Source organism: Pygoscelis adeliae, unplaced genomic scaffold (assembly GCF_000699105.1).
Source record: "Pygoscelis adeliae isolate BGI_AS28 unplaced genomic scaffold, ASM69910v1 Scaffold320, whole genome shotgun sequence".
NCBI lineage: Eukaryota > Metazoa > Chordata > Aves > Sphenisciformes > Spheniscidae > Pygoscelis > Pygoscelis adeliae.
Window position 1 is genome coordinate 350,041 of NW_008823967.1, and position 15,643 is coordinate 365,683.

General features: G+C 39.0%; 1 protein-coding gene across 1 annotated transcript in view; it reads right to left on the reverse strand.

The window, feature by feature from the left end:
• Window positions 1-15,643, reverse strand: part of OXCT1 (3-oxoacid CoA transferase 1) — a 93,892-nt gene that overhangs the window by 66,208 nt on the left and 12,041 nt on the right. The window contains exons 4-6 of the mRNA XM_009324586.1: window positions 4,304-4,439; window positions 1,960-2,109; window positions 118-224 (exon numbers count right to left, since the gene is read on the reverse strand). Coding sequence (XP_009322861.1) covers window positions 118-224; window positions 1,960-2,109; window positions 4,304-4,439 — 393 coding nt within the window. The remainder of the gene's footprint in view (window positions 1-117; window positions 225-1,959; window positions 2,110-4,303; window positions 4,440-15,643) is intronic.

Sequence of the window (15,643 nt, forward strand, 5' to 3'; positions counted from 1 at the left end):
GAAAGGCAATAAGGAAGAAAGTGAAATCAGTAAAACATTCTGCCATCACACAGGAGACAAGGATTGTCCTCTTTCATTATTCTAAAGAATCTTTTCCCACTGGTAAACAAGTCATACCTGAAAATGATGTTTCCTGCACGATCAGCCTTCCATGCCTTCACAAGAGCAAAATCTCCTGTAATCGACTTCTCCAGAATAAAGTGACGGCCATCAAATTCTCGCACCTGGAGAGGAAAGTACACTATTGAGATCTTCAAACAGATCTCCCATGTAATATTTATGGGCTTAATTTTACAGACTATTATATTTAGACTTCTTTTTGTAATACATGAAGTTTTAGCTGAAAAACTGTAGCTCAACTGTGTAATAACAGAGAAGCACGGAAAGGCTGTAAACCCCAGTTTTATCAGTGTCTCTGTTCAGTGAAACAGAATGAGAAGCAGATCCGTACTCCTGCTGCTCCATCTACTGGAATTAGACATGCTTTTTCCTGCACATCTACCAGATAACCAAAAACTGAAGTCGCTGAAGCAGAACTGTTGAAAAAGTTCATAATCACTGCCCACAACCAGAAACCCCAAATCTAAAATGAAGTGGATTTGAGACAGAGTACTCAAATCACATCATCTGACAGGCTGAATTTTATTTCATTTTCTCTGCATTTATGATCAATATTTGTAATGATGTTGTGCCTGAAGGCAGAATATGTAACTGACATAGTTACATAGCTAGTATTTTAATCTTATATAAAAACATGAAACAGCATTTCTCTTAACAACGTACAAGGTTACAGTATACACAAATACTACTTGAGAGCTATTTAAAATTTCTGAGAGGGGGAGGAAGTATGATAAAAGTGTATCAGAAGTCAGTTTTTCGGTCCTGAAAAGGAGATCTGAGCTTTTGTAAAATGACACTTGCATTCAAAATGGATTTGGAGAATGGATTTGATCAAATCATGCTAGTCATGTTATTAGCCCCCCAAAAGACTGAGGAGAGTAAGAGAGACTTTTCCACAAATGTTAAAAGTGGAAGAAAAATGTTATCAAAATTATAAGCTATTTAATAAACAAAATATTCCTTCAAATGGTAAAACATCATAATGACATATTCAGTAGGAAAACTAAGGAAAAAAAATACTAGGTTAATGATTAGATACTGAAAATAGCCATGTAGAAAAATACACAAAAACCATGGAGGGGGAAAAATTACTTTTACCCCAGAGACGTTCTTGAGGTAGAATTTAATGCCATTTGCAGCCTAATTGGAACATACAGCAGTAGCCCCATCCAATTCTTCAAGCACCATTATGGCACTGAGAAATCTCTTCCCTTCTCCAAATTATACATCCAAGTTCAATATGAAGCCCTTCTCACTTGGAAGCCACACTTTTTATTTCTTTGCAATTTCAAATACTCAGACTAAATTGCATTTCAACTGTTGGCAAATGTGTTTCCTGAAAGTTTGTGTCAACTGAGCTCTTCCCTGTTTAACAGGAAAACATCTCGTCTCTTCTAATGCTAAAGCTTCATGTACAGCTGCAGGGCTGCTTACTCCATACCACAGTATTTAAGGACCACCTGCCCCACTAATACGAGGTTGTTCTCAATCTGTACTGTGCACTGCAGTGACCTGGTACAAGATTTTGTTTGAATACACAGTGAACCTTGTCAGACAACTGTCAAGTGAAGAGTAACTCATCAAGGCAGGTTTACACTTGGAGCAGTTCTTGATGCTAAGTCACCCTAAAGCTGTAAAAACTTTTCTAACACATCACAGAGGACAGAAGTGAGCAGTGGCAGGAAAACTTACGTGTCTGGTACCACAACCATCCTGTTAATCCAATATACCAAGGTTAAACTTGGCCAGGAGGTGCTTAAACTACTGTTTATCTTGGAAATATGTAAGAAATTCCATTTTCAAAGCAGAAAGCTTCCTAATAACAAATTGACATCTTACCTCTCTTGGCTGGCTAGCAATGGCAATAGTGCCATCTGTGTTGTATTTGATAGGCGCTCCCCCTTCCTGCACCAGCGTCCCATAGCCGGTACTGGTATAAAATGCTGGGATTCCTGCTCCTCCTGCTCTAATACGTTCAGCGAGCGTACCCTGTGGGAAAACACATTTAAGAACTAGTCATTTGGGAACAACAGTCAAACTTTGATGGCTGGCTTGCATGAACTTATTTTTATGTCCTGTCATTTGGAGCTTTTCCTTCTGAACTCAGCAGACCATCACATCTATTTCTTCCTCCCATTTTAGCTTTCCTTTGTGGGACATGGCAAGAAATGCTTCACACACGGCCATAAATTACTCAAGAGCACACCGTCACACAACTCCCTGTCAACTCCCAAGTCCCAGCACTTTGCTGTGCCTCCTCTCCTTCAGCTTGTTTCCCAATCCATTACTCTGAGAAGAGTGCAGAGTTCTTTTTCTCTTTCCCACCTGGTTACATATGCTAGAAGGTTTTTCTTTTATAACAGTCCTACATATTTATGTTTAATTCCCCAACATCTTAAGAAAAACTTCATACCCCATTTCAAGTTGAAACAGCCACACATAGCAGATCAAGAAAGGAAGAGGGAGTCCGGTGATCTGGGTTACCTGTGCTAAGAATACCAAGAAGCTGACAGAACAGCATTTCTACTCTATTTGACCACCCCATCTGCACTCTGCTCTATGTTCAGCTGTACCACGGATATTAACAGCCCAAATTCCTCATCAGCCTTATTATGGACTTATGGCCAAAGACATGTCTGCCTGCTTTTCAGTAGTGCCCTTTCCCAATTTTTTTTGATATTTTTCTGGATTTAATGCAAGAAAAGACCATGATGGTCAATTATCTAGTTTGATGGCCTCCAAAACATAGGTTGCATTTTCCCCAGTTATCCTGCAAGAAACACAATGACTTTTAGTAGGTTTACAAAATGGTGGCAAGAGACAGATGTACCATGCAATGATACAAAGTCCTGTGTTCCAAGCAGCCTTAGCATTTCAAGATCTCACCATGACCTCTCCCTTACTGTGTAACAAGGACACAACAGTCCCCCATTTTGCCTAAAGTCATACCAAACTTGAAGAGCATTTTCCAAAAGGCTATTTTATCTTGACACAAATATTTCAAATCCCCACATCTCCTAGCAAGTCATTAATTCACCTTACTGTCTACCATTGCACACTGTAGACCCAGTATTTTCATGCTGGATCTACATAGCTTGCTTGTGCAGTCCACAAAGCCAACTACATGCCTAAGGAGTTCAAGGTCTTCTAGATGAAAGCACTGAACATTAAGTAGGAAGAAGGAAAAAAAGAATTATGAGGTAATAGAAAGGTAAGATTTGTGACTTTTGAAACATGAGTAGTGACAAGTGCCTGGTTATTTCCATGTCAGCTGACTGGGTATAAAAGGAGCTTTCCTGCCCATCTCTGGGATTCTAAGAGACATTCCCAAGAGATGGAGCCCAAGACTCTCTTCTCCATAAAAACTTAAAGACTGTTGCTTTTCCCAGAGACTTAAAACAATACCTGTTTAAAGCCCAAAGGTTCTGTGTCACCTTTGGAAATGCCACACACTAACATGCTGTAGGCTTTAAAATTAGAGTACTAATTTCAAAAAACTAGATCTCAATAGAATGTGACTGATACTCATTATTTTAGGATCTCACTGCATTCAGGCAATTTGAGTAGCTTGGCAGTGCTAAAATAGTTAAAACTATGGTGCTAAAAAGTAAAGCTGTAAATATTGGCTCATAACACTGTGCAGAGATTAATTTCGTTAAGATTTAATGAACAAGCCCAGAAGAGTTATGTCTCACAATGAACTGAAATCTCCTAATTTGACTCCTACCCACTAGATGGCAGACACCACACAGGCAACATCCCCAAAAGCACACACGAGCCACCACCAGTATGGGAATTCAGCAACTCCCTGACTTTTTTTTCCCCTTATATGGGCCACAGTAGTGAGCATACTTCGTGTTTTTCCTACAATCTGGGAGGAACTACCAAAAATCAAATATTGTACAATAAAATATGCATATATATGTATATACACACTTGAAATTAATATAATGTAACACACCATAAAAGGAATGCACACAATTTGACCAGTCAGTTCTTAACAGACCAGTTGCAGCCTACAGCCCATGATCCTAAGATGGCAAGTGCCATCTGTCTTTACTGGACATCTGCACACAGGCAAAATATTTGGATTGCAAAATAATTTTATAAGAGCACTTAAGCATTATCCTACTCAGTATTTTAGATGAAAAGAAATCATCAGTCTCCTACAGACACTCCTTACCTGAGGTGTAAGCTCAACTTCAAGCTCACCAGATAAATACTGGCGTTCAAATTCAGCGTTCTCCCCAACATATGATGACACCATGCGTTTTATCTGCTTAGTCTGAAGCAGAAGACCAAGTCCAAAATTGTCAACACTGTGTAGAAAAAGCCAGACAATACTCAGCATTTATAACAGAGTTTTGTTGTATTCAAAGCACTTGATAACTTTAATGACTTAACAAGATAGGACAAAGTTATGTCGCCCCCCTTTAGATATAAGGAATTGGAGACAAAAATCAAATTCCAGCTTTTAGGAGGGAGAACATCAAAGCTACAATTAAAATTTAGGAGTCCAGTGCTCAGACTTCATTTCTTCCAAGGCACTCAATACATCCACAACTTCATTTTAAAGACATTTCACAGGTAACAGGTACAAATACCAGCTTAACAAGGGGTGTAATTTTACATATCTGCTCCTTTAAAAAGCCTTACTAATTAATAAAAAATCACAGGTGGCACAACCTGGCTTTCAGTGAACAAAGACTTATTTTTTATTTAAACTCTTGCCCCCCAGGAAAAAGGCAAGTGATTGCTTAGCAGCTCAAGAAGAAAGACATATTCACATTTATAGTGCTGGTTTGTATATAAGGTAAGAGAATATTTGTATTTAAATTTTCTTATTACAGTAAATAATTCACTTTCTTATTAAGAAATTGCCTACTCCAGCAAAAGATATTAACACTGCAGTCAGGATTTTCTTGTCTGTGTCATAATACCAGCTTAAACTGAATGCCAAAGGTAACATACAACATTTTACTTGTGCCAGTGCTTCTGAATTCTGACACCCTAAAGCCATTACTCTCTATTAGTCTTCAGTATTTTTGTGATGTTTGTCACCCTATATTGTGTACTGATGGGACAAGAACATATTTCAAGAGTTACTGTAACAAAAGGGCTCTATAAAAAAAGCCATTTCAATTTGAAAAAATATCAAGTTAAAATATAAAAATGGAAATAAACAGAGATGATACTACAAAGGCATGTTTCTTTTACATTTCCAACACATTAATGCAGGATATTGGCAGACTGGTACATGTGTGCGAAGCTCCTCTACATTTATGTTGGTTTCTGCAACATATGAGTAGAGAACTCAGACCTTCCACTCCCGCTATGGGAAAGATGCCATGATCCAGAAGCACCTCACAAAAAGTGATGTATATTTGCCACTAGTTCTTTCAATTCACTATTACTTAATTATCCACACAATGGCTTGAGATTTCAGCGTAAGAAATATTGAAAAATATTAAAAGAATCCTTTAAGAAACCAAACCCAGTATATCCAGCATGCTGTAATTAACATGCACACGTGCTTACAGTATATGCATCCTATTGAAAACACCACTCCTGAAGAAGAGCTCCAAAAGGTTGTCTGTATTTTCTAATTCTATTAATTGCTTTAATGAAATATATCCCTTTTCTATATAAATCTCACCTTCCTGGTATTCTTACACCACCATGTCTACAATACTGCTTCCTTCTTTAGATACTGTCAGAAATGAAGTCTCTTTCCACTAATGACCAGATCGAGGCATGCGACTGCTTTCCCTGTAGTGTCCCTCCTTAAACCTTACCCAAATTATCAGTAAGTAATTATATCCCCTAACCCCAGCTTTATAAGCTATGGTGATGGGGACAAAAAGAATGTAAAGGAGACATATATAAGTACTGTAATACAAATCTATACTCCCCATACAAAAAATACTATCTTACTCAAAAAAGGGGAAAAAAACCAACTTAGAAATAAAGATACAATGCTGAGTGAGCTGAGAGGTATTTGTTTTGCACAATAAATCAGTGTAGATCAGAGGAAAGAACCTACTGAGCCACAAACAAACCTCACTTAAGGTACGTTAATACTCCATCACTCCAGGATCCATGTCAGACTTCCCAGCTGCCACCTCCTGGCATCCTTTCAAAAAGCCAGATTCAAAAAGTTTACTATTATACAGTATTCATTTTCAAATATTAAAGTGGTAATGATGAACCCACTTTTACAACAGCACCACTATCCTCTTGCTTGCCAGCACCAACGTCCCATAGCATGTGCTGCAGTGCTGCATGTGAAGGGAGAGAGGCTGAGCAGAGCGGTACCAGCACCAGCTTCTCACCTCCTACTACAATACTCACAACAGCTGCATGGACAGATGTGCAGTCAGAAAGACTTTTCAAGTGCATGCATAATGAGGACTATATTAAAGTTAGGACTATTTTAAGAAGATAGCCCACTTCTATGCATACTCAGGCATTTTGGAAACTGCATGATAGGAAGTGAAACAAGCTTCTCTGATCTGGTTCTCTGAATTTATTCTATGTTCTCTAGATATAAAGAACTTGACTTACTATAAAAGCTTTCTCTACTCCCCAACTCTGACCTATTAAAAAAAAATTAAAAATCTAACTCTGATGCAATGTTAAAAGTGTTGCGGTGCCAAAGCCTTGAGAATAAAATGTGCACTGCCTAGAAACAACCTATATTTCTAACTCCCCACAGGAAAAAATTCCAGCAGTTTGAAACTAAACGAGCTGGAAATAGAGTAGAAAGAGGAGTCTTGTGGGTAAAGAAAGGGATTTAAAAAAAGAATAAAAATACAAATGCCAGAATTTCCTCTACAGGGTCACTCAAAGCAGGACAATCCCTCTCACAAGAAAACCATCAAACCCTGACCACTCGTTATAAAAGGTAGTAAGCAAATGTAACAGACCAGGCAATACCTGAGAGCAGTTTAATGGGTTTGTATAACTGGAGTACTGTGTAGCAAAAGTACGGAAGTTAAAACAAAATTATGCAATGCGCAAGAACCAGCAGGGGCAGCTTGAACTGCTTACAAACCAGAGTTTGCTACTTCTGTGTATCATTCAGGTGGTTAACACTGCTCTTACCATTGCAAAACTTGCAAGCCATCAAACAGAAACAGGCAGACACAAGATTTCTGCATGCAGACAACAAAATTCTGACTGCATGTTCACATGAGAAGGGATGGCAACAGAGGGTCAACAGCAGATTTGTAATGGTTAAAGAAAGTTCTGCCTCATTTCACTAAGATCTATAATCCTTCCTCCTACCGTCTCAGAAGCTGGACATTGTCCTTAACAGGATTTTCCGTATCATCCTGCAGCATCCCATGCAGGATCCTATACGGATACACTTGCTTCCCTCAGCTACCACACGAAGGTATCTTCTCTCAAACAAAACTTTGTAGTTACAAAGTTGCCTATATAAATTAAACAGAAAATGACACAAAATCATTCTCTGTCACACTCATCCCAAGTTATTCCTCATTTCTTAAGTCACTCTTTCTCCTCACCTCAGAGGCAGTCAACTTATTCAAAAATAAAACTGCAGTGAGGATCAGTCACTGCGCACACAGGTCATACAACCTCACTTCCCTAGCACAATGACAAGAGGAACTTTACCTTTAGAAAGTCATGCACCAAGAGGCTCTGCCTGTCTGATAACACAAAATTACTTCAATTCCCAGCCACACTTCATCTTCAGAGCAGCATCACAAAATCCAATTCTTGTTACTCATCTTATATGTTTATTTTAGATGTAAATTTCTTAAAAGAAATATAGTGCTATCCATCCTTTTTAAGGATGCAATCTGCATTCAGTTTTCCAGCTGAAATAACCCCTTTGCTTTCCATGCACATCAGTTTTCCTTTCATGTCCCTCCAAAAACTCATTTTGAGTATTTCAGCCTATTTTACGTTTCCTATGTTTTTTTCTTATATTTGAATGTTCTAAGAAACCAACATTTCACACAGCAGTGAGAATGCTGTTCTTACTCCTATTCTCCCTACCTTTTGCTCTTTACTTGACATCTCTATCCCAGAATAAAAATAAAAAACAATTTCTGGTTTAGGGAAATTTCTTTCAATATAACATTTCAATGTAACATTTTTTATGTTACTTACTTGTTCTCCCTTTCCATATTTTGCTGCTTTCTTGGTTGTTTTGTTTTAGGTGCAAAAATTTCTTTGAACTTTTCAGCTTATGTTTATGCTGAAAATGTTACCCTTAAACTATCTGTCTTGCAGGCAATGCCCTTCCTATCAAATAGAAACCATAAAAAGAAAAAAAGATCCTTTACTGAGTGCATTGGAAAGAATACATCCTGTACACCTATTTTAAAAGCTGGGTTCAATCCTTTAAAAATTTAAACAAAGGTGAGTGCAATAAAAATGTGTTGCCCTAGATAGGAAGGAAAAAGGTGTGGTGGAAGTTGATGTAGTTGTTACGTATGCTGTCGGAAGAGTGAAAGTACACATTATTGCTAGACAGAGAATGTGTTCTTTTGCCCTCAGAATTGTTAAGATCTCTAGAAGTTTCCTCATACTGTATTAGGATGAAATCTGAATCAACAGAATACATGAAACACATATAGGAAAACAGATCCAACCTGGCACTCATCAAGAACATAGGTGATGCAAATTCCCCATTCTACAGATGCGGACGAGAAAAAGTAATCACAATTAAGGAGGTCTGGTTCTTTAGCAACACATTCCTTCCTATTGTTTTGTCCCTCTCAGACCTACAAAACCTTCCTGTCAAAAACTAATGTCTGCCTTTTCTAATGAAAAAATTAGCCAAAGATGACTCCTAGCCAGATCTAGCCCACATCTCTCAAGTATACTGGAAGTAGTCTAAGGCAACATGCCCATGCTGCACTCCAGATAAACGGTAATTTGCAGCTCTCAAAGTTTTCTCTTTGGTGGCTCAAGCAAAACACATTCTACAGCATCACAGGGAAGAAGAGATTACCTAAGTTTCCAAGCTGATAAAAGCTTCACACACCAACAAGCCCTACACAGCCTGATGAAGTAGGGAATAGAAATTTGCATTCTTATGCAGAAAAAAGGAGACCTGGAATGTCACACTACTCTGGCAAGAGATGTAAGATGGCTTTTTGGGTTTTTTTGAGTAAAAGGAGGTAATTACACTCTCCACTCTCTCTGCCTTTGTGAAGACATTTATAGGTGTCTAAGAAAAGTAGGGGTGGTCAGGACAGACTAGCTGCCCTTATTGGGAACACTGGAAACCACTGGTAACAAGAGGGCTTCATTCTACATCTCTTAAAGAGAAGTATTCCTCTATAGTTGTTGTTCAAAGATTCTCCAGGACCTGCGGTGCATATTCCTGGGAGATCCTACCAAGACCAGAAGTCACTGGTTATGAAAGATTAACATGAATATTTGAGTTTTGGGGAATTAAAACATGTTGGCCAAAGAGGAGCTAACATGGTGTCCTACCTGCCCTTTCTCCTCTCATAACTTGGGGATTGGAAGGATGGGAGGGTAACTACATCACCCTTGAAGACTATGGATTGAGAAAGAAAAGCATGTAGTATGAATCCTGGGGCAAGGCTCCACCTCAGGCAGAGATCAGAATTTCCTGCAACTTTCTGTTGCTGCAGAAAAGTGTATTTATGGTTGGTCCTAGTCCTGGAGAACGCTTTATGTAAAGACACTAGTCAGCTTCGGGAGATACATGAGCAGTTTCTCTATGCATTCAGCAGGTCCCAGTGTTGCACAACTATGCATGAAACTTTATAACAGATGGACCTGTTCCAGAGCTAGAAATTTTCCTGGCAAGAGGCTAGGAGTGGGAGAGGGAAACAATATCCTCTGTCATTCTCCACTTAAAAGAGGCATCATCTCATCTGTTTTACTTTGTAACATCAGCTTTTCTGTCCTCAAAATGATCTGCTCCAAGTTACATGCAACTAGGTCTCCTGATAGGTCCACACTTCTTAGAGAAGTCCACATATGGTCCCCAACTAAAAGGAATGCATCAATCACTACCTGTTTGGCGCCTCTTAGTAACACAGACTTAAGCTTTCAGGCTCACAGGGGTGCCTGACTAGAGCATGAAACTTTACCAACATGAAAGAAGGTATGTGGCTGAAGATACCACCCGAGTTCTTAGTGATGCATGTTCACAGGTCCACAAAAACAATCATAAAGTATAATCCTGACAGCACCAGAAAGTGATCCTTTATAGCCTTTGTGCAGAAAATGAGTAGATGCCTACTAGATGGCATTTTCCAGAAGACACCGAACAAAAGTGCAGGCACACCAAGGGTAAAATAAATGTGGACAATCGCTCACGTAACAGTTCTTGGTGACTCATCTTCCCCAGTCACCTAGCTGGCTCTTAACAGTGAAACTATGCCACATAATAATCCCCCATGCATTACACTGGAAGATTACTAAGGAGCCAGCTCAGATGATATTCTGGTTTTCTTCCTTTTCTGTCCCCCACTTCCAGCAGGGTATATATAATAAGGGCAAGATGAGGAATGGGAGTCAACTAACAGGGAGAGGAAAACAGATTCAGCTCATAGGAAGGTAAACTAGACAGAGACATAATGTTTATTTGCCCTATTGATTCTTGAGACACTGTCTTCAGCACCTTTTTTCTTTCCTTTTTCCTAGGACATTTTCCCGTCTGTCCTAATGGGAACTGCTTAATGGAAAGCAGGAAAGAGAGGTAGAAGCTTTCTGAGGAAAGGTGACTGAGAAAAGAGGAAGAGAGAAATATGGGTGCTACCACGTGCTAAGGCAGTCCTGGTCAGGAGAAGGAAGAGGTAGGACAGAAAACAAGGCAGTGAGTGACAGCTCCCAGAAACCACAGAAACTGTCTCACCATCTTTTCAGCCCATGGCAAAGGACAAAAGAAACAGTGCACTGAACCTCTCTCAGCTCAGCAGCCTGGAACTTCTTCCGCTTTGAGGGGAGAAAGAAGAAAGAAAATAAGGCAGCCCACGGTTGCCGGGAATCATGAAGCCCTGCATGCAAGGTGGCACGACTGAGCCTTAAACTCCCTCTGCTCTGTCTCTGCAGTGTTTGCACTGCACTCTTCTCCCTCCACCACTAAAGCCTTCTTAGGGGAACTCTGTCCTCTCTGCTCCAATAACTTCACCTCAGCTCCAGCATCACAGCAAAATGGCAGTATTCCTCTTCCTCCAAAAACGATGCTCCACTCCTGTAAGAATGATGGGTGCAGGCATATAGGCCAAGTCCATCGAAAGGTTGTGAAGGCAGATAATTTCTGAAGAGGACAAGTACTGTACATTGCACAGTTACGCCAGCAGCAAGGTCTCCTCTTTCCACATTCCTTTCTGCTATGAAATGCCATATTGTGTTTTTATTACAACAAATAAAACAACTCTATTCAGATCTTTAGAAATTTACCATGTTTCTCCTTCACAGTGAAGTTATATGGTATAGACTTAATCCGATAAATATTTGAATTTCATCATGAATGCATCATACTTCAAAATTCTCCTCGCAAAAAGCTAGGTTTAACTTTTGTTGCTTTTCTAAAACCAAGTTGACACAGTTCCTTGACCACTCTGAGTTCTATACATATTTTGTCTTCCTCATTCGTAATCACAACCAGAAAGTCATCTGCACAGCTGATTTCTCAATAGTTCCATGTAGTGCAAAGTTTAGTACAATTTGCCCTGCCAAAATCCTAAATAACCTCCACACTAAAATTAGCGAGATGACCTGGTCAGATTTTCAGGGATTTGCAGTTCACAAAGTGTCACCAATTTAACAGCTGTAATAAAGCATTCAATTAGGTTCTTTACAAAGAATGGCGATGATAAAAAAAAGTAAACTGCTTCAAATAATCAACTTAACACTGAAAATATCTTATATACCTTGCCTCATTATTTTGGCCATGCGTAGGATTTTACCTAACTTCACTCTTATCTCTCTTGGTGGAGAGATAAGAGTCATTGGTGACCTTGTTATTTCACTTCTGAAAGTATATTTAATTTGGGATGTTTAAATAATTTCTTATGCATATACAAAAATGACACACACAGTGTAAGATACTCTGAGCATCACCTTGATTGTATCTTTGTGTACATACAAGCTTTCTTCCCAGTCCCTCATAGACTTTTTCAGTTACATTTTAGCTCTCTGAATTAAGGGATTGTCAAATTCATGCCATTAAAACCACCTGACACCTTACACTATATGAAAAAACTTCTCAATTTTCTGTGAATTTGGAATGCAACTTCCACTTGACGGTATTTTTTAATATATATTTTTAGTATATGTTAATGAATATAAGTAATATATATATTAAAAAGTATATATAACATATATATATATAAAAAAGTAATAATAAGGATAGAATTAAGCCACAGGAGTTACATATTCAAGAACAAAAAGGGAGTCTGTGGCAAAGATGGCAGACACATTTTGTTTTTAACAGAAACATACAATTCAAAGCAATAACTGAAAAATTATATAACCCTAAACTCTAACATACATAATATTTATCAATCCTGCCTTAAATTCAAAATATTTAATTGCTAAGAACATAAAAATACCTTTTGTGCTTTAGAATATGGGGTGCAGTAAGTTTACCACTGCACCTGATTCCATAGAGTAGTGCCTTATCTGGAGATTTGGCAACTGTAAATAGCCCATTAGGAAAACAAGGGTATTATGTTCAACAGAACTAAATAAGAGTGCACTCAGGCATCAAGATCAACAGTTCAAATGTTTATCTCAAAGCTATTTTCTCCTTACTAATGCGTAACATTGTAACATAAAAAGAACTTCTTCAAAAAAAGCACAGAGACCAAAGGTTCAAAAAGCTGGTAATGCCTTTCAAGCAGGCAGTCTGAATCGTGATAATCTGACAGCATGCTGTCAATCTCTTTTTAGGTGACCACCCAGGTGATTAGTAATTAAGGTATTAGCTGTGACTTCTCTATTTTTACTGTAAGTGAGACCCTACTGTTCAACACTATTGCATTCAAAAAGAAGACATATTTAAGACTCAAAAGCAGACAAAGCCCAGAGGGAAGTAAGTACTCATTTGATACAACAGTCAGACCACATATGCAGCTACTACAAGTAATGGACTTCATTTTACCAAGTACAAATTCAGCCTATTGAGGTGGTAGAGACAGAACAAAAGCGTTGATCTCAGAATGTGATTATACCCAAAATTAGTTATCCATTTCATTAAGCAAAATTAATTAAAAATAATACTTTGGTGCAAATTTCTTAAATTTTAATTTTAAATATTTGGCTGTGTTGACAAGAACATAGTTTTTGTTGCAACACAGATTCTGAAACAATAGGTCTGATAACCTGCATTAGGGAAGTCTTAGCATAAGCTGACCTGAAACATCCAAGTCCACTGTAACTTGAAATCAGTGTGCAACAAGATACAATGAAGTCACAAGCAGATGAAAAAACAGCCATGTGCAAGAAGGTACTGTATACTAATCACAACTATGTTGGGAATTTACTGAGACAAGGTTTAAAATAAGGGCCTACTGACGTATGTGGAGCGAACCAAATTTAAACAATAATGCAGCAAAAATTTCATAAAATGGATTTTAGTAGCTTACTGAGACAGAATCCTCTAAATTTAAAGGGCTTATAATAACATAGTGTAAAGAAATACTTAAAAACGAACAACGTAGGCAAGACAAGTTATAAGGGAAGGTGTGAGAGGTTGTATTTTAGAAGCACACCCACCCACCATGGTATCTTTCACTATCTCCCTGGTTCACAAGCTCCAGTTTCCACAGCAGCAAGTTGTGTAAATATCAGAGATACTGGATATTTGTACTGCTTCCCTTTCAAACACTTTGCCTTGTTTGGCTTGGCGAAAGAGTAACTACTCTTAAAGGTGCCATTTCACTAGCTAGCACGCAGCGTACGCACTAGCATAATGCAGAGCAACAAACAGTAAGTTTAGCAGTATGCTGTTTCTAACTGGGGTGCCTAAGAACAGCCCATACACTACTGCACAGCCTGTCCTTGGCAAGCCTTTCAAAGGCAAAATAAGGACTTTACCTGCCAGCAACTACAGGATTTGAACAAGAATTTCAAGGAGCAACCTCCTCCCTATTACACTGCAGCACAGAACAGTAGGGTGTGAACTTGTGAACATCCTACTCCTTTAAAGTTGTTTCCAGACACTGCCAAGCATTTCTGGACTTTGCTGAACCTTCTTTCCAGCTAAAAGAGAGTCGGTAAGAGCACTTCAGGACTCCCTAATTACTGCTTTCCCCTAGATGCAAGTGAAGCGCTGCCTCCATTGCTGCTATTTTGGTTATAAACAGATAGCTCTGTAACACATTTTGTGGTTCACACATATTGAAAGACATGTGACTTCACCCACGCAGCTGCACTGTTCTCCAGAATACGTTGTCTGTCTATGTACTTGGCGCCTTCCCTGCTCCAATTACAAGCTGCCTGCTAACCCCACTGCAGGATGAGAAAACCTAACCACAACCAATTACCTCCTGTTTGCTGGAAGAGCTGGAGAAGAGAAAGCAGCTGCAGTCAGGAAGATGAAACACAGCAGGGCATCAACTGCAGCACAAGAGCGCCAAAGCAAAACACAATGAATCCTGAGGCATCCTGGAAAGTGGCAAATTACTCATCCCACACTCGACATCCCAAGATTACAGGAACGATTCACCCTTTGAATACTATTACTGCAGGGTATATGATTGCTGTGCTACTTCAGTTTTCAAATCCATTTATTAGTATTGCAGTACATGGTAATATCACTATACTTTTTGACATGGTATTAGAAGATGCTTAAATGGTATTAATCGCTGCAATGAGGATTCTGACTTTATTAATGACAACATTTGTGCTTTAAACTGGTTCCCAAACACTGCTGAACTATAGCAGGCTAAGTTTCCATATAAGAGTAATACAATAAATAAAAACAATAGATGAGACTGTATTTTATTATGAATTTAATTTCAAAATAAATCATAGAATCATTATTATTAAGGTTGGAAAAGACCTCTAAGATCATCCAGTCCAACCGTCAACCCAACACCACCATGCCCACTAAACCATGTCACTAAGCACCTCATCTACATGTCTTTTAAATACTTCCAGGGATGGTAACTCAACCACTTTCCTGGGCAGCCTCTTCCAATGTTTAACCACTCTTTCAGTAAAGAAATTCTTCCTCACGTCCAATCTAAACATCCCCTGACGCAACTTGAGGCCATTTCCTCTCATCCTATCGCTTGTTACTTGGGAGAAGAGACCAACACCCACCTCGCTACAACCTCCTTTCAGGTAGTTGTAGAGAGCAATGAGGTCTCCCCTCAGCCTCCTTTTCTCCAGGCTAAACAACCCCAGCTCCCTCAGCCGCTCCTCATAAGACTTGTTCTCCAGACCCCTCACCAGCCTTGTTGCCCTTCTCTGGACACGTTCCAACATCTCAACATCCTTCTTCTAGTGAGGGGCCCAAAACTGAACACAGTATTCGAGGTGCGGCCTCACCAGTGCC